At 40.9% G+C, this 22432-nt stretch overlaps 1 protein-coding gene across 2 annotated transcripts in view; it reads right to left on the bottom strand.

Annotated features, from left to right (window-relative positions):
- Positions 1–22432, bottom strand: part of PLEKHB2 (pleckstrin homology domain containing B2) — a 56447-nt gene that overhangs the window by 32823 nt on the left and 1192 nt on the right. For both annotated transcript variants that reach the window (XM_043487802.1, XM_043487801.1), the window contains exons 2-4: positions 7937–7981; positions 6145–6297; positions 4714–4816 (exon numbers count right to left, since the gene is read on the bottom strand). In XM_043487802.1, the coding sequence (XP_043343737.1) occupies positions 4714–4816; positions 6145–6297; positions 7937–7973 (293 nt within the window). In that variant the 5' untranslated portion in view covers positions 7974–7981. The remainder of the gene's footprint in view (positions 1–4713; positions 4817–6144; positions 6298–7936; positions 7982–22432) is intronic.

Raw genomic sequence — 22432 nt, 5'->3', positions numbered from 1 at the left:
ATCTTACAGCTGGAAGCTTATACCCTTTGTCCAACATCTCACCATTTCCCTCAACCACAAGTAAACACCATTCTACTCTCCACTTCTATGAAAATGAAAGTGTTAGTTGTTCAGTCATGTCTAGCTTTTTTAGATTCTTCATACAAGTGAGAAATACAGTCATTTTTCTTTCTCTAACTTACTTCACTTAGCATAAGGCCCTCAGGATCCATTTATATACTTGTGAAAGCAGCGTTTCTTTTTTTATAGTTGATTAATAGTTTGTTGCCCACACATGTGCAAGTCTGTGTGTGTTTGTATATATATCATTTTATTTACCAATTCATTCATTCTTCAGACACTTAAGTTGCTTCCATGTGTTGGCTACTATGAATAATGCAAGAAACACAAGGGTGCAGCTATCTCATCAACACAACCATTTAATCCCCTTCAAATATATGTTGAAAAGTGGCATTTTAGAATCATATGCTAGTTCTATTTTGGTTTTTTTGAGGAACCTCCATACTGTTTTCCATAGTGGCTTCACAAATTTACATTCCCACCAAAAGTGTACAGGACTCCCTTTTCTCCACATCCTCACCCAACAACTTATGTTTTGTCTTTTTGGTAACAGCCATTCTAAGGTAGCCATACAATTGCAGTCATTTCACATGCTAGCAAGATAATGCTCTAAATCTTTCACGCTAGACTTCAACAGTACATGAACTAAGACCTTCCAGATGTACAAGCTGGATTTAGAAAAAGCAGAGGAATCAGTGATCAAACTGCCAATAGCCACTGGATCATAAAAAGCAAAGGTATTTCAGAAAAACATCTACTTCTGCTTCATTGACTACACTAAAACCTTTGTGTCAATCACAGCAAACTGTGGAAAATTCTTAAAGAGAGGGGACTACTAGACCACCTTATCTGTCTCCTGAGAAACCTGCAGGCAGACCAAGAAGCAATGGTTAGAACTGGACATGGAACAATGGACTGGTTTAAAATTGGGAAAGGAGTACGTCAAGGCTGCATGTTGTCACCCATGCTTGCTTAACTCATACGCAGAGTACATCATGCAAAATGCTGGTGTGGGTGAATCCAAAGCTGGAATCAGGATTGCTGGGAGGGGGCTTCCCTGGTGGTCCAGAGGTTGAGAATGTGTCTGCCAATGCAAGAGATATGGGTTCAATCCCTGCTCCAGGAAGATCCCACATGCTCCAAAATCACTTCAGTGACTGCAGCCATGAAATTAAAAGATGCCTGGTCTCTGGAAGGAAAAGCTATGACAAATCTAGACAGTGTACTAAAAAGCAGAGACCTCACTTCATCAACAAAGTACCATCTAGTCAAAGCTATGGCTTTTCCAATAGTCATGTACAGACACGAGAGTTGGACCATAAAGAAAGCTGAGCCCAAAGAACTGTTGCTTCAAACTGTGGTGCTGGAGAAGACTCTTGAGAGTGTCTTGGATAGCACGGAGATCAAACCAGTTAATCCTAAAGGAAATCAATATTCATGGAATATTCATTGGAAGGACTGATGCTGAAGCTCCAATACTTTGGCCACTTGATGCAAAGAGGCGACTCCTGGAACAGACTCTGAAGCTGGGAAAGACAAGGCAGGAGTAAAAGGGGACGACAGAGGATGAGATGGCTGGATGGCATCATCGACTCCATGGACATGAGTCTGAGCAAACTCTGGGTGACAGTGAAGGACAGGGAAGCCTGGTGTGCTGCAATCCATGGAGTCACAAAGAGTCGGACACAACTGAGCGACTCAACAACAATCCTCTTTATAAAGTGAGGATTAAACAACATATATAAAGCAGTCAGCACAGAGCCCAGACCAAAGTAAGTATTCAATATACATAAGCTTAAATGATTAACTAGTAAAAATATATATAGATCCAATTTATAAGAAAGTAGCAAACTGGCTAGATGTGTTCATTTCTCCATTCGTCTTTATGAAAGCTACACCTCTTCCAGAAAATGACATTCATCATTCACTAAATAAGAACGTAAAAAAGAAACTACATCTGGCATTTAAAATAAACCCTAGAGTTTAGCATGCCTATATTGAGGGTAAGCATATATGTAAAATGCAGGGTCAGGCACTCTAACAAACTGGCCACCTGGATTTTATAAAAATGTCATATACATATGAATATTTTAATATACAGGAATATTATTATAACCTCTGTTAATGACTTCTCAAAATGTCCAGAGTTAACCTATGGTAGTGGTGAAGTGTGGACAGAAAAAAAAAAAAATCAGAGTTTTCAAGATTCTCGTCCTACATTAATGGGATGTTATGGCATGTTAAGGGATAAGAACTAATAAAGTTGGGCTTTCCTTCTTGTATTTCTATACTCTTTCTTCAGAGAGAGCAAATAGGAGTAAGAACCATCAAAAGACAGAAAAGGCTATATAATACAGATGTCAGTGCTATTTAAAAAGATATTTACAAACAGATGGAGAAACATACCGTGTTCATGGATTGGAAGAATCAATATTGTCAAAATGGCTATTCTACCCAAAGCAGTCTATAGATTCAATGCAATCCCTATCAAGCTACCAACGGTATTTTTCACAGAACTAGACCAAAGAATTTCACAATTTGTATGGAAATACAAAAAACCTCGAATAGCCAAAATAATCTTGAGAAAGAAGAATGGAACTGGAGGAATCAACCTGCCTGACTTCAGACTCTACTACAAAGCCACAGTCATCAAGACAGTATGGTACTGGCACAAAGACAGAAATATAGATCAATGGAACAGAATAGAAAGCCCAGAGATAAATCCACGAACCTATGGACACCTTATCTTTGACAAAGGAGGCAAGGATATACAATGGAAAAAAGACAACCTCTTTAACAAGTGGTGCTGGGAAAACTGGTCAACCACTTGTAAAAGAATGAAACTAGAACACTTTCTAACACCATACACAAAAATAAACTCAAAATGGATTAAAGATCTAAATGTAAGACCAGAAACTATAAAACTCCTAGAGGAGAACATAGGCAAAACACTCTCCGACATAAATCACAGCAAGATCCTCTATGACCCACCTCCCAGAATATTGGAAATAAAAGCAAAACTAAACAAATGGGACCTAATGAAACTTAAAAGCTTTTGCACTACAAAGGAAACTATAAGTAAGGTGAAAAGACAGCCCTCAGATTGGGAGAAAATAATAGCAAATGAAGAAACAGACAAAGGATTAATCTCAAAAATATACAAGCAACTCCTGCAGCTCAATTCCAGAAAAATAAATGACCCAATCAAAAAATGGGCCAAAGAACTAAACAGACATTTCTCCAAAGAAGACATACAGATGGCTAACAAACACATGAAAAGATGCTCAACATCACTCATTATCAGAGAAATGCAAATCAAAACCACAATGAGGTACCATTACACGCCAGTCAGGATGGCTGCTATCCAAAAGTCTACAAGCAATAAATGCTGGAGAGGGTGTGGAGAAAAGGGAACCCTCTTACACTGTTGGTGGGAATGCAAACTAGTACAGCCACTATGGAAAACAGTGTGGAGATTCCTTAAAAAACTGGAAATAGAACTGCCATATGACCCAGCAATCCCACTTCTGGGCATACACACTGAGGAAACCAGATCTGAAAGAGACACGTGCACCCCAATGTTCATCGCAGCACTGTTTATAATAGCCAGGACATGGAAGCAACCTAGATGCCCATCAGCAGATGAATGGATAAGGAAGCTGTGGTACATATACACCATGGAATATTACTCAGCCATTAAAAAGAATTCATTTGAACCAGTCCTAATGAGATGGATGAAGCTGGAGCCCATTATACAGAGTGAAGTAAGCCAGAAAGATAAAGAACATTACAGCATACTAACACATATATATGGAATTTAGAAAGGTGATAACGATAACCCTATATGCAAAACAGAAAAAGAGACACAGAAATACAGAACAGACTTTTGAACTCTGTGGGAGAATGTGAGGGTGGGATATTTCAAAAGAACAGCATGTATACTATCTATGGTGAAACAGATCACCAGCCCAGGTGGGGTGCATGAGACAAGTGCTCCGGCCTGGGGCACTGGGAAGACCCAGAGGAATCGGGTGGAGAGGGAGGTGGGAGGGGGGATCGGGATTGGGAATACATGTAAATCCATGGCTGATTCATATCAATGTATGACAAAACCCACTGGAAAAAAAAATAATAATAATAAAAAAAAATAAAGAAAGAAAGAAAAAAATAAAAAGATATTTACATTACAATAACAAGCTTTAATGGTAATCCCTTGCTAGTCCACAGGTTAGGATTCTGCATTCTCACTGCTGTGGGCCCAGGTCTGATTACTGGTTAGGGAACTAATATCCCACAAGCCAGGCAGCACAGCCAAAAAAATCACAAGATTTAAGAACCCACTTAAAAAAAAAAAAAAAGAACCCACTTAGTCGTGCCCATCATTCAATTCACATCTAGTAATGACAAAAGAACGCAAAGTGACTATATCTAATACTTTCTGCCATTCTCACTATACCAGGACACTGCAGAGGCAGAAGCTAGCATCAGGGCATCAGACATGGACTAAGACACTGTTAACATTTATCTCACACACCTCTAAGTCACTTATTCTGCTGCCGAAAGGAAAACTTAACTCCCATTCTTTTCCTTTCCTGCAATTGGAAATTAAAACAGAAAGTACTTTTTAAGTTAAACACATCAGAAAAAACTTACAAACAATCATCTGTGCTTTCTGCACAAAGACTGATGGTTTTTCCATCTCGGCAAACAATCTGCAGCATACAGTCTTTTGGCTTCCCATCTGGTGGCTGAATATCTATAAAAAATATATAGAAATATTAACACCACTTTTTTTCCCCAAGGATTTCTTCTTAATAGCTCAGATAAGCAAAGGACCAGTACTTCAGAACACTGTAATTATAAAACATCTTTGTTCTGCCCTACAGAACCAAACACATGAATCATTACTCCGTACTAATTAAACTTCCTACAGGAGAAACAAGAAAGCCTCTCCGAGAGGGCATCCACATATGGTAATACACAGAACAGCCCAGACATTAGAAGAATAAGCACAATGAAAAGTGTTGCAAAGCATCAGTTACTAGAATACTTACTTCTTTAATTCACAGGAAGCATCAAACTACATCGCTGCTTTAGAAATGAAAATCAGATGTTCAAAGTATCTCTGGGACTTCTCTGGTGGTCCAGTGGTTAAGAATATGTCTTCCAATGCAGGGAATGGGGGTTTGATTCCTGGGTAGGGAACTAAGATCCCACATGCCACGGGGCAACTAAGCCCGACCAAAAGCCCGTGTGGCACAACCAGACAGACTGTACGCTGCTAAGCCCACACACTCTACAGCTCATGCACCACAACTAGAGAGAAGTCTGCATGCTGCAACAAAATACCCGGCAACAAAGATCCCACGTGCGGCAGCTAAGACTCGACACAACCAAAATAAATAAATACTTTTTTAAAACAAACAAAAAAACTCATAAAAAGAAATAAAGTTTATCTGTGTACACCAAGAAGTATAAGACCTATGATATCTGAGCCTGGTTCAAGTAAGAATTTCAACAAGTAGTCCATAGAAACTTGTGTTTCAAGAACTTATATGGGCAGGATGTTATAACACCAATGGTTACTACAGTGGACTCTGTACTCCAGAGCTAATAAAACAAAAAGGGAAGTCCACATATGCCATTAACTAGAAACAGAAAAGTCTGTGCTTATTAAAAAACTATTCCTTCAAAATTTATATAAGAGGTAACTCTGGGAAAGACATCAGATTTTAAAAAACTGGAGCTGTTACCAATAAGCCAGTTTCTGAGTCACAAAATCTAACTACCTAGAGTAGCTCCATCCTTCTTGGGGTTCCCAGCACTCTGATTCCTTAGTTCTCCACCACTTTCTTCATGAGAGAGAACAGAAATGTGGACTGATGGGTCTATTCAGAGGAGAAAATTAATCTGCCGGCCCATATGGGTTATAATCCAGGTGTCTGGTTTCATCTGGCTACCTCTGCCTACAGGAAACCCTTCTCTGATCTGTAAATGAAAGCAAAATGGCTAAGAAAGAGTAATCACTCCCACCAAGAATGGGGACGGGTAGGTGACAGAAGTTGGACACTGCAAACCACTTACCCCGACATTCATGTCCCATGCGGATGTTGATGCAGTCCACTGGCATGTGGACCTTATCTTCTACACTCTGCCGAGTCTGGTCATCATAATAGATCAGGTGACCATCTGACCACAGGTCAAACCAATTCTTCTTCCAGCGCTTCAAAATAGTACCTGAGAAAAAGTGGAAATGTCGGCTTTGAGTGGCTTTGTCCTCTGACTCACAGGTAACAGAAACGAAAGAAACTTTCCTCTTGCTCCAAAAGTATAGCTGCACCTGCCTGCCCAGGGCAGTCTATGAAAATGGAAGTGAAAGCAGACCCGGACTGCACGAACACTCGTGCTGCACCAGGGCTGCAGGCAGCATACGCTAAGATGAGAATTTCACTCCTACTGAGAACGCTGCCAACTTAAGTTTCAGAACATAAAAGAAGAAAAAAAAAGCTGAATAAATTTTGAGCTAATGAAACATGTCTAGCATTTAACTCTCCATGTGGTATATCTAGACCTCCTGAGCAGTATCTAACTGCTAGATTGATTAGAAAATGTTGTACTACAAACTCTCTACTTAGAAATAACAGTAATACCTTCCTCTTCTGGAAAATATCTTTCTCTTTTTCTTGAAAGGCCTTCATGTATACTTTTCTCTAACATTCACCTTCCCTTACAGCCCACAGTGCAGGAGAGTCTCCCTGCCTGAGGCTATGCAAAGGCAGGCTCAGATGCTGGACACACCCACTCCCAGGGCCTGGCTCCCATCCAGCATGCATCCATCACAGTCTATCCGTTTGCGAGAATGCATCCTTTCATCTGTCATCTTGGACTAGGCATTTAACTTTATAAAACTCTAATTTCCTGTCAGCCAAAAAGGAAAACTAAAGGTCATCCCTGCACCATATCTATACCTATCTATACCTAATCTTTTGTTTCTATAAATCCCAATTCTTGGCCAATGTGCACAAATTCCATTGCATGTGCCTCTCCATATCTCCCATGTCCACTGCAGGTATCAAAAGAATATTCATCACAGCTGCCTTCCGAATTTCTTTGACCACTATCAAGCACCCACCTTGCTGAGAGGGGCAACCACAGCACTTGCCCAAATTGATAAATAACTGGCATCCAGTATCTATTTGACTGGCAGCACCTGCGCTGTGCAAAAACTACTGAAGAGAGCCACCCAAATACAGACAGGTGTAATCACTAGGCCGGGGCATGCCAGCCAAGCATCACACCTGCCATCAAAGCCCTGACTGCAGAATCCTAAACTAGACTGTCAGGCCCATAGAGATGAGTCTAAGAAAATGAACTCGATCTCATAGGGAAAGAACTGAGTCTCTTCTCCAGAGTCCTTTTGGAGATAAAAAAGATTTGGTTTTAGGTAAATGCACTCCCTCAGGTCAAATCTTAATCTATAATTGAAGACTGCAGTATTTCAGAATCTCATCACTATTCAATTCCTAGATGAGACAGCTATTTCCTACAGTAAGCAGTACCTCCACAGTAATATACCAGCTCAGCTTGGACAGACTTAAGAACCTCAGGTCAGCCATTAATAATACAGAATGCTAGTAAGAAAAATCAGCAGGGACTACTATCCCCTGGTTTCTGTCAAGGCAGCAACCAAGAAGCAGCTTCATGTGTGCAGAAAAACAGTTCACAGAAATCTAAAAATCTGCAAGAGGAAATCCAGAGCAACAGCATTAATAAGACTTTGTTATTTATTTGTAAATGTCAGCAGTATCAGCCACAGAAATAAAAGATGAGTCCTAAGGCAACTCTAAACCACAAGGGGCTCATGTCCTATACTTACTCTGTCGCAGCAACCATCCACTCTTCACAAATGCCATTTTCTCACCTACAGAAAAAAAACAGGCAGGTTCAAAATCATATTCAGAAAAGAGAATGACCCATATGAGCTGTTTTTACTCACTTTTGACACCAAATGTGTGTGGTTTTTCCATACCAGTAACCAATTCTCCAATTCTCAGGACACCAACTGGATGTCTACTGATTCAGGTGGATTCCAACACTATGTGGAGTTAGCATCAGACCTCACCGGTTAAAGGTTCAGTTCCACAAGAGTGCTCCCACTTTAAAGAAAAGTCCTAGGCCTATTGTATTTCTGATATACAAATTGGGAGATTTATACATGTAGATTGATTTATTTATACATATAAACTCATATAAATATATATTGACTCCCTCCTGAGATTCAATAATCTGCTATGGCTCAGGAAAGCACTTTACAATATTCTGTTTATTATAAAAGGATTCAACTCAGGAACAGCCAAATGGATGAGATGAAAAGCACAAAGTGTGCAAGCAGAGCTTCCATTGCCTCTCCAGGCACTACTTCGCAGCATTTCCATGTGACCAGTGGAACTCTGTCATTTATGGGTTCCTAAGGAGATGCTTTATTGACTATGCCAAAGCCTTTGACTGTGTGGATCACAATAGAAAATTCTGAAAGAGATGGGACTACCAGACCACCTGACCTGCCTCTTGAGAAACGTATATGCAGGTCAGGAAGCAACAGTTAGAACTGGACATGGAACAACAGACTGGTTCCAAATAGGAAAAGGAGTACGTCAAGGCTGTATATTGTCATCCTGCTTATTTTAACTTATATGCAGAGTACATCATGAGAGACACTGGGCTGGAGGAAGCACAAGCTGGAATCAAGATTGCTGGGAGAAATATCAATAACCTCAGATATGCAGATGACACCACCCTTATAGCAGAAAGTGAAGAGGAACTGAAAAGCTTCTTGATGAAAGTGAAAGAGGAGAGTGAAAACGTTGGCTTAAAGCTCAACATTCAGAAAACTAAGATCAAGGCATCTGGTCCCATCACTTCATGGGAAATAGATGGGGAAACAGTGGAAACATCAGACTTTATTTTTGGGGGCTCCAAAATCACTGCAGATGGTGATTGCAGCCATGAAATTAAAAGACACTTACTCCTTGGAAGGAAAGCTATGACCAACCTAGATAACATATTAAAAAGCAGAGACATTACTTTGCCAACAAAGGTCCGTCGAGTCAAGGCTATGGTTTTTCCAGTGGTCATGTATGGATGTGAGAGTTGGACTGTGAAGAAAGCTGAATGCCAAAAAATTGATGCTTTTGAACTGTGGTGTTGGAGAAGACTCTTTGGAGAGTCCCTTGGACTGCAAAGAGATCCAACCAGTCCATCCTAAAGGAGATCAGTCCTGGGTTTTCACTGGAAGGACTGACGCTGAAGCTGAAACTCCAATACTTTGACCACCTCATGTGAAGAGTTGACTCATTGGAGAAGACCCTGATGCTTGGAGGGATCGGGGGCAGGAGGAGAAGGGGACGACAGAGGATGAGATGGCTGGATGGCATCACCGACTCGATGGACATGAGTTTGGGTAAACTCCGGGAGTTGGTGATGGACAGGGAGGCCTGGCGTGCTGTGATTCATGGCGTTGCAAAGAGTCGGACATGACTGAGCGACTGAATTGAATTGAACTGAACTGAAGGAGATTCCGTTAGGTATCCATGATTACATCACTGGACACGGGTGATTAAGTGGCAGTCTCTCTGCCATCTCTGGAGATCCAGGAATGCGGTTGAAAGCTCTAACCTTCTCATCACAAGCTTGGTTCCTCTGGCAACCAGCCCCATCCTGAAGTCACCTAGGTGCACCCCACATCCCCACCCCACCCCCACACCAAGAGTCATCTCATTAGTATAAACTCAAGTATGGTTGAAAGGGGTTTATTATGAATTAAAAAAAAAAAAAAAAAAAACCTCCTAATGCCTCTAATCTCTCAGAAAATTCCAATGTTTTAGAAGTTCATATGTTTCTTATCATATCACAAAATCACAGTCCTTTGGTCTCTCTGTCCTTACTCCTTTCAGCTGGGTAAAGGACCAAAGTCATTTTATCTCACTGGCCATCTGGAATTTACCTAATACCTCGTTAACAGGGCCAATATAACCCCTGACACAAACATTCTAGTTTTTAGCCTCAGCACCCTGCCCACCTTTTTAAAAGTAAGGCTGATGCTGAAACTCCAATACTTTGGCCACCTGATGCAAACAGCCAACTCATTGGAAAAGACACTGAAGCTGGGAAAGATTGAAGGCAGAAGGAGAAGAAGGTGACAGAGCCTGAGATGGTGGGATGGCATCACCGATTCAATGGACATGAACTTGGGCAAATTCCGGAAGATGGTGAGGGACAGGGAGGCCTGGAATGCTGAAGTCCATTGGGTCGCAAAAAGTCAGACAGAACTTGGCAACTGGAAAACAACAATCCTGCCCACCTTACCAAGTCTAACTCCACTTAGGTCTAATAGACATAAAGCAGCCCCAGAATACAAAGATTCAGCTCTGTCAAGAACTTGTGACTTCTCCTAACGTACCTGGAATTGTGGGGTTCTGGGGTCCAGCTGCCTAAGCTCTACCCTGGGTGTGCCCTGCTGCTGCTGCTAAATCACTTCAGTCGTGTCCGACTCTGGGCGACCCCATAGATGGCAGCCCACTAGGCTCCTCTGTCCCTGGGAATCTCCAGGCAAGAACACTGGAGTGGGTTGCCATTTCCTTCTCCAATGCATGAAAGTGAAAAGTGAAAGTGAAGTCGCTCAGTCGTGTCCGACTCTTAGTGACCCCATGGACTGCAGCCTACCAGGCTCCTCCGTCCCTGGGATTTTCTAGGCAAGAGTACTGGAGTGGGTGGCCAGGCGTGCCCTAATGACTTTACATAGCCCAGTTACAGTTGGCTGTGCATGGGTGTCAGCAGGTGGAGTGGCCAGGTCAGAGCAGAACAAAAAACTCAAAGAGCAGAACTCACCAAAAAAAAAAAAGTCTAATAACTTTAACTCCATAAAAATAAAAATCTGAGTGGCAAAAGTTAAGAAGACCAATAAAAGACAAAGAAAAATATATTTTACAACCATATACATGGCAGCAGAGAGTTAATTTCCTTCACTTATAAAGCCGACTTATAACAGAAACAGCACTCATCTGGCAGTTCAGAGAAAAAGAAACACGAATGGGCAAAAAACTCATAAGCTCTCCATTTCTCTCTCAATTCAAATAGCAAAATTCAAATCACGAGTTAACAACATTACCTATTACAGAGCCACAAATGAAAAAAACTGTGATACCCAGAAAGGAGAAAGCATAATGGCAGGAATGAAAACTATTGTAATCTTTTGGGAGGAGAATTTGACGTTATCCATCCAAATTTTAAATATTCATACACTCTGAATGTATGAACAACCTCACCATTACTAGGAATATGCCTCCTTGATACACACGCAGTTTCACCCACACATGTGTAACACTATCCCCAACCAGAGGCCCCTCCACACACGGCAGATCATCATACAGATGTGAAAGGACTGAAGCAGAACGGTTTGTGCTCATGAGCATACAGGGCTGATATCCACCAGCACAACTGCTTTCGGGAAGGTGTCAGCAAACTGCCAATGATGTGCGCCTCTGAGGAGAGGAGTGAGGCGATGCTGAGTGTCAGAAAAGGGGACAATACTCAGGCTTATTACAACTCTCTGCAATTTGCAAATATTGCATCATTTTATTTATTTATTTACTTCTTGGCTGCACTGGGTTCACTGCTGCCTGAGGGTTTTCTCTAACTGTGGTGAACAAGGTCTGCTCTCCTATCGTGGAGCACAGGTTCTAGGGTGTGCGGGCTCCAGGACTTCTGGCACACAGACTCAGTAGCTGCAGTTTGTGGGCTCCAGAGCATGACCTCAGTAGTCGTGGCACACAGGCTTAAGTTGCCCCATGGCATGTGGAATCTTCCCAGGCCAGGGACTGAACAAATCAACAGATATTATTTGGAGGCTGAAATTATGAGCTACTTTTGTTTTCTACTTTAGCATTTTTAAGGTATTCTCTTAAGACACAAACATTTTGGAAGGTTGGCAAAACAGAGCACAAGCCCAAGTAGCCACCTCAAAAGAACAAATGAGTTCTTCCTGATTTCATGTTTCCCACGTCTAAGTACGGCTCGCAAGTCATCCTGTATTTCAGCATCTTCAAAATGAATGTCCTTAGTCTCCCTGAAGTTTTTGCCAATTCACGCTGTTTGTCTTCACCAGGAAAGAAAGGATGTTTTTTCATCTTTCTCTTTCACATTTAGGCACTCAAACATCCAGTCCCAGATGAACTAGATGCACAAAGTCAGTCTCTTCTTTCTCCCAGAGGGTGTGCGTGCTGCTTACTGCTGCTGATGGTGAGGGTACATGCCTGAGGCAGCTGACTGTTGAGAAGGCAATGCTAACTGCTGAGCCACTGACTCACCCAACCAGGAAAATTCCCGCTAATACAAGGCTTTCCATTAAGCAAAATGATGGGTTTCGTCATTACTTAAACTGAGTTGAACTAGTTTTCTGCAATTTGCAGCCTGTAATAAGGGTCCCCATTCCCCAGGAAGCAGACTGGTGTGGTCTGTGACTTGTTAGGCATGGGGCCACACAGCAGGAGGTGGGTGGCGGACAAGCAGAGCCTGCTACCCATAGCCCGCTGGCCCTTACTCCATGAAAACAGTCCCCGGTGCCAAAAGAATTGAGGACAGGTGGCCTGTAGCATCCCTAAAACAATCATTTACTTCCAAAAGGATTTGAGGCAGAGAAATAACACTATTATATTTTCATTCAACAAATATTCTTTGAACACGTAATGTGTGCCCAGCCTTGCAGCAGACACTAAGGATAAAGCAGTGACCAAGCCAAAAGCCCTTGCTTTCATGTTAGTTGATACTCTAATGGAAGAAAAAGATTAAACTTGGAAGTTAAAAAGACAGGGGATGGATGTTATAGATAGCATCACATCTCTGCAGTGATATTATTACCCCAAAACATAAAACTGCAGGGTATTCACTCATGCCAAATCCTGGATATTTATACTAAAACTTCCTACAATCCTTAACAGAAACTCGTTTATTTTCCTTTTCACGTAGTTGGGATTAGGCCAAAAATTACCTGAAGGTATTGGGAGCCACATAGTTTACAATACAAACATAAAACCTGACTGAAATGCTGCCATACAACTTTGCTAGTGGATGTGGAACCAAGTGAATGTGGAGCAATAGGAAGGAGTTTCCCAAACTTCTGCGGTAAATTTTCTAAAATCTCTAATGATTGATATTCATTTGGCTATATTTGTTGGCATTCATAATAGTCAAAATAGCAGCTCAGCCTAACACTGAAATTAAGAGCAGCTTCATTTATTCACAGGTCTTCAAGAATCCAAGACCAACTTTACGTGCCTGTAAGATTAACACCCCAAGTTTGAGCAAACGCCAGGAGTTGGTGATGGACAGGGAAGCCTGGCGTGCTGCAGTCCACGGGGTCGCAAAGAGTTGGACATGACTGAGTGACTGAACTGAACTGATAATTAACATCCAGATTAATCCAGAACTGAACATTAACATCCTGGATCCACTAGCATCCAGGAAGATAAAGACTTAAAAAGAGAGTTCCTTAAGGACTGAGAACTTCCCAGTTATTTACTAACTGTATGCATCAACATTTGAGTTGCCAGATATCGTGCCTATGTTTTCTCTGGCATTTGCTTGGGAGTGAGGCTGGGTTTCTTTCACTTTTCAGGTAGATGTGACTCAAGGGGATGTCAACAAGAGAAAACTGAAAACCCAACTTGAAAATCAATTTCAGGCCACTTGAGGCAAGATTTAAAACAGGAATAAAACGGAAAAAAAACGTCTACATAGAGAGGACAACATTATAAATGTATCTCTTGCATGGCTAAATAGTTCAAAACTAATGAAGAAAGGGAAAAGTAGATTATTACAAGGTAGAAAGAAACTTGAACTGAAATTTAGCAACAGAAACTCATGACTTTTTGAAAAGGGGTAATTGTTCTGCAGACTCAGATATCTTCTTATCTGTATCATCCTGTCTACCCTTAGTCATTATATGCAACAATCTTACATGCCCAGATATTTATCTCTAATACTGGTCTCCTCTAAAAGGAACCTGTATTCCTTGAAAATGAGCTGCTTACAATTCAGGGACAAGATACCTCAAGATATGCCTAAGATGACTTATTGTCAAAAAAACAAAGGTGCTCTCAAGGAAAAAAGTCAATCAGCTAAAGGGTACTTAATGGCCAAACTGTGACAACACAATTGCCAATGTGAACACAATAATTACAGTTCATTAGAACCAACTGAGGCTAAAAGGCATCCGAAGTTAAAAATGATTCAAGCCATACAGCCACATCACTATAGAATGTGCTTGAGAAAACATACACTCTGACTTCAATTTCACAATGAAGGGGATGGTGGCTAAAAAAAACAGGTCAAACAATCTGATTTGTGTAATTCCTTCCCCTTACTAAATCACTCAAAGTTACAGCATCAACAGTAAGAGACATTTGTTATTTACAAATAACAAAGTCTAAGATGTTAGAATTTCTTTTTTTTTTTTTAACTTAAGTCTTTATTGAATTTTTTACAATATTGTTTATGTTGTTTATGTCCTGGTTTCTTGGCCATGGGGCATATGGGATCTTTGTTCCCCGATCAGGGATCAAACCTGCACCCTCTGCATTGGAAGGCAAGGTGTTAACCACTGGACCAGCAGGGAAGTCCCTAGAATTTCTTTTTTAAGACAAAAAGTCTAGAGTTCTGAGTTAAGGACTCAAATGTACTGAAACATAGGCAGCAGAGAAGACTGTAGGAACAGGCTACAAACCAACCAAAAACTTAAAAAACAAGCTCTTTATCTCCACTAAAGAGGCTAGCCGCTTCTGTCAGGTACCATGCTGGATATCACACCACTACCTGGAGCATATTGCCTCATCAGCAGGAGCATCCTCAAACCCTGGCTCCCAACCCGTAAGTGAGACATAACACAACACAGACCCCAACACTGGGCCACACAAACAAGAGACACCAAGGGTAACAAGGACACAAACAGAAACAGCTGCCTCATCTGCTCCTGAATGATCCGCCTTACCGATGCTGGACCACAGCTACGTCTTTTTATCTAGAGTCTGTCCCCCGCCAAGCCCCTCCAATATACCCTGAACCCTGATCACAAAGCAGAGGAGGAGGGAATACTGCCTATCACTCAGCCTACTTGCCCTCAGTCTTGTAGAGTATTCACATGCCACTGCCCCAAACAGGTTTATCATCAGCCTAGACCAATTCCTGGTCCTGGATCCTGCTAGCCTGTCCTGCCCTGATGTTACCTAGGATAGGATAACTCAGTGCTCAGAAGGGAAAAAGAAAAAAGGCAGACTTTAAACATCCATCTTCCCATTTTTCCATCTACAGTACTTAGAAATATTACATATTTCTAGAAAATCCACATTTCTTGTCACTAAACACTTCAATTCACATGAGAGTTACTTTCAAAGAGAGAAAACACAACAGTGACATTAAAATGAGAATCCAAGACAAACGACCTATTAATAATGTGAAGATCACCCCTCCTGGTGACTGCTTAGGTATTTTCAACATTAATGACAACTTAAACACCTAATCTGCTTTCTCATGAGATGAATTTTAGTTGCATAAATCCACAAAGGCAAAAAGAACGGCAACAGAAACAAAAGCAGATGAGCTGCTAAGAACATTGTGAAAGGTCTAAAGCAAATGAACAAGTAGTAACTAATAAATATAAAATTTAGCTTTCTCTGCTTTTCATGTGCTAACAATCAAAACACAGCAAGCCAACCCTAGTCACAGAACACTGTGAAGATTCAGGATTTAGAAGCATGAGATAATTCTAAAGGTGGGGTAGATGGTCATAATTTACTGAACGTCTTTAAGAAGAGTCACTAGGCCCTCTAACACATCCAGGCTACTATCCTCCCCAATCCTGAGGATTTCCTTTCTGGAAAGGCTGAAACACAGAGGGTTTATCTAGTCTTGGTGACGTCAGGGATAGCTCAGAGTGGGAGTGAAAGGCCACACTTAGCAGAGTAACAGAGTAAGTGAACATCTTGAACTTCGTGTTCTCTTCCTTTACTTAACTCCCAGACTCTTTGGGTGTGGGCAAAGGGCACAGCCCAAGACTCATTAATACGGATCTTTTTTTTTTTCTATGAAACAAGTGACCTCTGCCTAAAACCCTAGAAGAAAGCTCACCAAGTAGTAAACTTTAAACTAACATATAAACTTTCAGTCAATTTTTTTAACATCTTGAATAGAAACAGCATGCATGTTCAGACTTCCCAGGTGGTGCTAGTGGTAAAGAATCCGCCTGCCAATGCAGGAGATATAAGAGACACGGGTTTGATCCCTGGGTCGGAAAGACGGCCTGGAGTAGGAATATCCCCTGGAGTGGCACCCCACTCCAGTATTCTTGCCAAGAGGATCTTTTGAACAGAGGTGCCTGGTGGGCTACCATCGATATGGCTAAAGAGAGTAGGATTTGACTGAGAGTCTGAATACAGCATGTATGTTCCGGCATCTGAGGAAGCCTTGAGATAAGAGACTAAAAAATATAAGATTAAAAAAAAAAAAACTGAAACTTTCACAGGAATTAGAAAAAATTGCAGGGAGCAAAGGAAAACTTTAAAAAAAAGTTATTAGGTTGGTGAAAAAGTAACTGCAGTTTTTCACTGTTGAACTTTGCCATTTGATACTAGAATACATTCTTAAATAAAAATGGTTATGTTATACATCATCTTAATGTGCATTTCTCAATTTATGTTTTTTGGCTAATGACTTATTACTTGCTGTTTATTTTATATTTATTTTAGACTATGGAAATGATGTTAGACAAAAAGCAAATTCGAGCTATTTTCTTACTCGAGTTCAAAACAGGTCATAAAGCAGTGGTGACAACTCGAAACATCAACAACCCATCTGGCCCAGGAACTGCTAATGAATGTACAGTGCAATGGTGGTTCAAGAAATTCTACAAAAGAGATAAGAGTCTTGAAGATGAGGATTGCAGTGGCTAGCCATGAGAAGTTGATAACCAACTGCGAGCCATTACTGAAGCTGATCCTCTTAAAACTACAGAATAAGTAGCCAGAGCACTCAACGTCTACCACTCTATAGTCATTAGGCATTTGAAGCAAAATGGAAAGATAAAAAAGCTCCATAAGTGGGTGCCTCATAAGCTGACCTCGAATCAAAAAAATGGTTGATTTGAAGTGTTTGTCTTCTCTTACTGTACACAGCAACAACAAACAATTTTGCAACCTGACTGTGACATGTGACAAAAAGTGGATTTTATACAACTGGTGAAGACCAGCTCAGTTGGTGGACCGAGGAGCAGCTTCAAAGCACTTCCCAAGCCAAACTTACACCAGAAAAAGGTCATGGTCACTGTTTACCAATCTGCTGCCAGTATGATCCACTACAGCTTTCTGAATTCTGGCGAAACCATGACATTTGAGAAGTATACTCAGCAAATCGGTGAGATACGCTGAAAACTGCTATACCTGCAGCCCACAGTGGTCAACAGAAAGGGCCCAATTTTCTCCACGACAATACCCAACTGCATGTCGCACAATCAACGCTTCAAAAGTTGAATGAATTGGGCTACAAAGTTTTGCCCCTTGCGCCATATTCACCCGACCTCATGCCAACCAACTACCATTCTTCATGCATCTCGACAGTTTTTTTGTAGGGAAAACACTTCCACGACCAGGAGGAGGCAGAAAATGCTTTCCAAGAGTTCATTAATTCCTGAAGCATGGATTTTTATGCCACAGGAATAAACAAATTTATTTCTCATTGACAAAAATGTGCTGATTGTAATGGTTTCTACTTTGATTAAAAAAGACGTACTTAAGCCTAGTTATAATGATTTAAAATTCATGGTCTGAAACCTCAACTACATCTGCACCAACCTAATACTGTTATCAGAGAAATGATACACAATATTGTAGCCAAGAAACAAAATGTTCTAAAATAGGAACATTTAGAGCTCTCAGTTTAAAATGATTAATCAAATCTAAAATAGAAGAGCATAAAAGATCATGATGGAAGAACTCTCTCCGAAAGGGGAAAAAAAAAAGGCCAAGAAATGAAATAAATAAATAAATAAAGGATAATCCTGGATATACAGCATTCTGCTTACAGGAGAGTTTCATAAATAAACCACTGGAAAAAAGTAGAGAAAAAATACTATACAAACATTTTCCAGAAGATGACAATGCATTTCTAGACACAAAAGCTTCAATGAGTGTCCAGCAAGATGAACTTTAAAAGATCCTCAGTAAGGTTTAAATTGAAATTGCAGACTCAAAAAAAAAAAGAAAGAAAGAAATTGCAGACTCTACAGACAAAAAATAGAACTTAAAACTTCCGGGGCGGGTGGGGGGTGGGTGTGGGGGGTGGTGGGGAGTGGAATCACATAAAGGATAAGCAAAGCATAAGGGCATTTTAATCAACAATACTGGAAGCTGGAAGGCAATGGATCAGTATCTTCAAAATGCTGAGAGAAAATTATTTTCAAGCCAGAATTCCATACCAAATTATTAATCAAATAGATAAAATAAGGACATTTACACACATGCTCAAAGACTTAAGATTTACCTTCCACGTACTCGACTCTGTTTCCAGAACCTAGTGAAGAAGGTATTCCACCATAATGAGAGAGGAACTAGGGAGCCAATAATGAACAAAGGGAAAGAAACTGCCCAGGATGAAGGTGAAGGAAGGTCACAGGAAGATAACTGTGCCACAGGCCTAGAAAAGAAACCAGTCCAGATTGAAGGACAGTGGAAATGGACAGAAACTGACATTATCTTAAGAGACTCTGGTAAACTCAGTAAGTGCACTTACAGGAGGCAAAAGTCTTCCATGGCAGGAAGTCAAAGATTACACCTAAATCAATAGCAATGTTATTGTATCTCAAATATAAAAAAGGCAGCTAAAAAAAGGTGAAACAGTTGTCTCAAGTTAATGGAAAGGGAGTGGGTTTTTGACTCTTAGGTTTAAAGTGCTATTTGGATTTTCAATTTATGTATATGCATTATTTTGATAAATGTGAACATGTAGGCAATAATTTTAATTATTCTTAAATATATTTTTTAAAAATCCTTAAATGAACAACATTTACCTGATTTTAATAGTTCTTTGCTTTCAAAATGGAGGGAGAAACTTAGTATATCTTTAGGAATCAAAAATCATAAAGTATGATTCTGATAATATGCTTTTAAAAATTCATAGAACCTAATGCTTCAGACTTTGAAGTCAAAAGAATCGCATTTAAATCCTGGCTCAATCACTTATAAATCACCTTGGGCAAGTTACTTAGCTTTTCCAAGCCTTAGATTCTTCATCTATAAAGTGAGAATACTAATACCTACTTGGATAAGATGTTTGGAAAACTGGGTAAAATAGCTTGTGCTTGCATAGTGCATGACAGTTACTAAAACCAACAAATGGTAGCTACTCCCACAGCAATTATTACTACTATTTTTGCTATTATTTCCTCACCATCCACCTAAAACTTGCCCAAAACATTCTAGAAGACAGAAGCACATCAGGCTGCTTCTCAAATGGCTTAGAAGACCTACTAAGATGCCCCTGGCTGTCAAAATTTGAACACATAGTAGAAGGGAGAAAAAAAACATAAACCAAAAAACCCTTCCCAGAATACCTAACTAAATTAGTCTCTGAAGAAACAGTAATAGCTTTCTGACGTACCTTGCTGAACTTCACTGTGTGTGTGTGTGTGTGTGTGTGTGTGTGTGTGTGTGTGTGTGTGTGTGTGTGTGTGTGTGTGTGTGTGTGTGCGCGCGCGTGCGCGCGCTTAATCGCTCAGTCATGTCCGACTCTTTGTGACCTCACAGACTGTAGCATGCCAGGCTTCTCCAGGAAAGAATACTGGCGGGGCTTACCATTCTCTTCTATAGGGGGTCTTCCCCACCAAGGGCTCAAACCCAGGACTCCTGCACAGCAAGCAGATTCTTTACCTTCTGAGCCACCAGGGAAGCTATTATTTATACCCTGGAGCAGGATCTAATGCATAAACTAAAACTCATTGGTTCTACAGGGCACAGTACCAGCAAACTAGCTGCAAAATAGCCACGTTACTCACCTACCAATAAAACCTACAAAAAGTCTTAAAAATACAAATCATATTCAACACTTCATTTTTTGGGGGTGCACCTCTTGGCTTATGGGATCTTAGTTCCCCACCTAGAGATCAAACCCAGAACACACACCCTGCCCTCCCCCAACCTTGGGGCAGTGAGAGCACCCAGCCCTAACCACTGGACTGCCAGGGAATTCCTCAAGTCACTTTGAATATGAACTCAAATCACTTTAAAAATCACTGAATCCTAAAGGGGACCAATTTAAAAGATGGAAAGAATATTGCCTTTGGAATCTGACAGTTCTGAACTAAAAGTCCACTTTGCCTGGCTCATTTAGTTAGCACTGTCTACCTTTCCAAGGAATATGACTACCTCAAGAGTGGTATCTGGAGACTTCCCTCGCAGTCCAGTGGTTAAGACTCCAAGCTCTCACTGCCAAGAGCAGTTCAATCCCTGGCTAGGGAACTAAGATCCCACTAGGGAACTAAGATCCCACAGTCGTACAGCTGGGCAAAATAAAAAGTGATATCTGTTCTTCCTGTACCTACACATTTCACAAATTCACTCCCTGAGATTATCAGGAAATTTACTTACTAGGCGCTTCCCTGGTGGCTCAGACGGTAAAGAGTCTGCCTGCAATGCAGGAGACCCTGGGTGGGGAAGATCCCCTGGAGAAGGGAATGGCAACACACTCCAGTATTCTTGCCTGGAAAATCCCATGGACAGAGGAGACAATCCATGGGATCCCATAGAGTTGGACACAACTGAGTGATTAACACTTTCACTTTCAGAGGAACTACTATTTTAGCAGTAAAATTACTTCCTTATCAAAAGGGAGGAAAACTTTGTTCTTCAAGGACTCCAACACAGGGGACAAGGATTGGGTAATCTATTATCATTCAGAGGTCAGTTCATATTTGGTGTTGGCCATTTCACACAGCAATCAATTTTTAATAGCAGACCCAATACAAGCACTCATCAAAGGACAGACAGACTAAAACAAAGAGGCAAGAAAGTTCAACACTCTGTACTCAGGATCAAATTCAGAAGCAAATATACAGCCAATAAAATATGACTGATTCAACTAGCCCACTCTTTGTAACTTTTTAAAGAATATTTATTTATTTGGCTGTGCCAATCTTAGCTGTGGCATGCAGGATCTTCCATCTTCATTTTTATTGCAGCATGCAGGATTTTTAGTTGCAGCATGTGGATCTAATCTAGTTCCTTGACCAGGCACTGAACCCCAACCCCTTGCATTGGGAGTGCAGAGTCTTAGCCACTGGACCACCAGGGAAGTCCTTTTGTAACGTTTTACTCAGCTGTTTTTGGTAGTTACTGACACTAATAAAGTAATTCTTTAATTTCTTTAGACATTCAGTAAGAAAGAAAAAAGAGGACAGGAGAAAGAACCCAAATATTAATGTAGGATAGCAACCTGATAAGTATAGCAAACCTTCTAGAGTGAATCAACAAAAACCTCTATTTTCCCAAGAAGTAATATGACTACCTCTAGAAGGGTATCTGTTCTTTCTACACCACTGACCTACACATTTCAGAAATTCAGTCCCTGAGATTATCAGGTTATTTACTTACAGAATATGCTAACACCATTAAAAACATGCTAGTAAAGAAATGGCATTAGGTTCTGAGTTCTTTTCTGCAACCTCCTTCAGTAAGCATTTACTGACCACCTATATTATGCCAGACACTCTCAAGTGCCAGGATAATCCTGCAACATATGTTTGATTCCTGCTCTCAGAGATTTGGGGGGGGAGTGGGGGGAAGGACCGGGGCATTAGTTAAGTCATCACTACCACACAAGAGTAAACACTAATCACAAGGGAAGACCAAACAAGCACCAGCCCAGCTCTCTCCCCAACAACCACCTTCTATCAATAACCATCAGACCAGTCCAACCCAGCCCAGGGTTAAGAACTTCCTGGGCCCAGGGGCCAAGCTGAGCACAAGAGGACCAGCTGAACGAGCAGTCTTGCTGCACATGGACATAAACACATCTATTGTACTTTGGTCATTATTTGTCAGACAAACATTAAGGGTCGTAAACAAACAGGCAGTTAACAGGTAATTAGCTCCGGGCCCTAATTCCCCCTCCCTTCGTGACTGAGACAAGTCACTTCCTGCACCAGAACTGGTCTCCTCCAAGTCCGTCAAGACCCAGGAACTTCCTTTCCTTTCGACAAAAGCGCTGCTCCGCCTGGCAGTGGCTCTACCCGGTCCCATTCAGAAAAGACATTTAAAAAAACGAAAGCTTCTCA

The sequence above is a fragment of the Cervus canadensis genome, chromosome 15 (genome assembly GCF_019320065.1).
Source record: "Cervus canadensis isolate Bull #8, Minnesota chromosome 15, ASM1932006v1, whole genome shotgun sequence".
In the NCBI taxonomy this organism is placed as follows: domain Eukaryota; kingdom Metazoa; phylum Chordata; class Mammalia; order Artiodactyla; family Cervidae; genus Cervus; species Cervus canadensis.
Note: the sequence above shows the minus strand (reverse complement) of the source record. Positions and strands in the feature narration are given on the sequence as shown.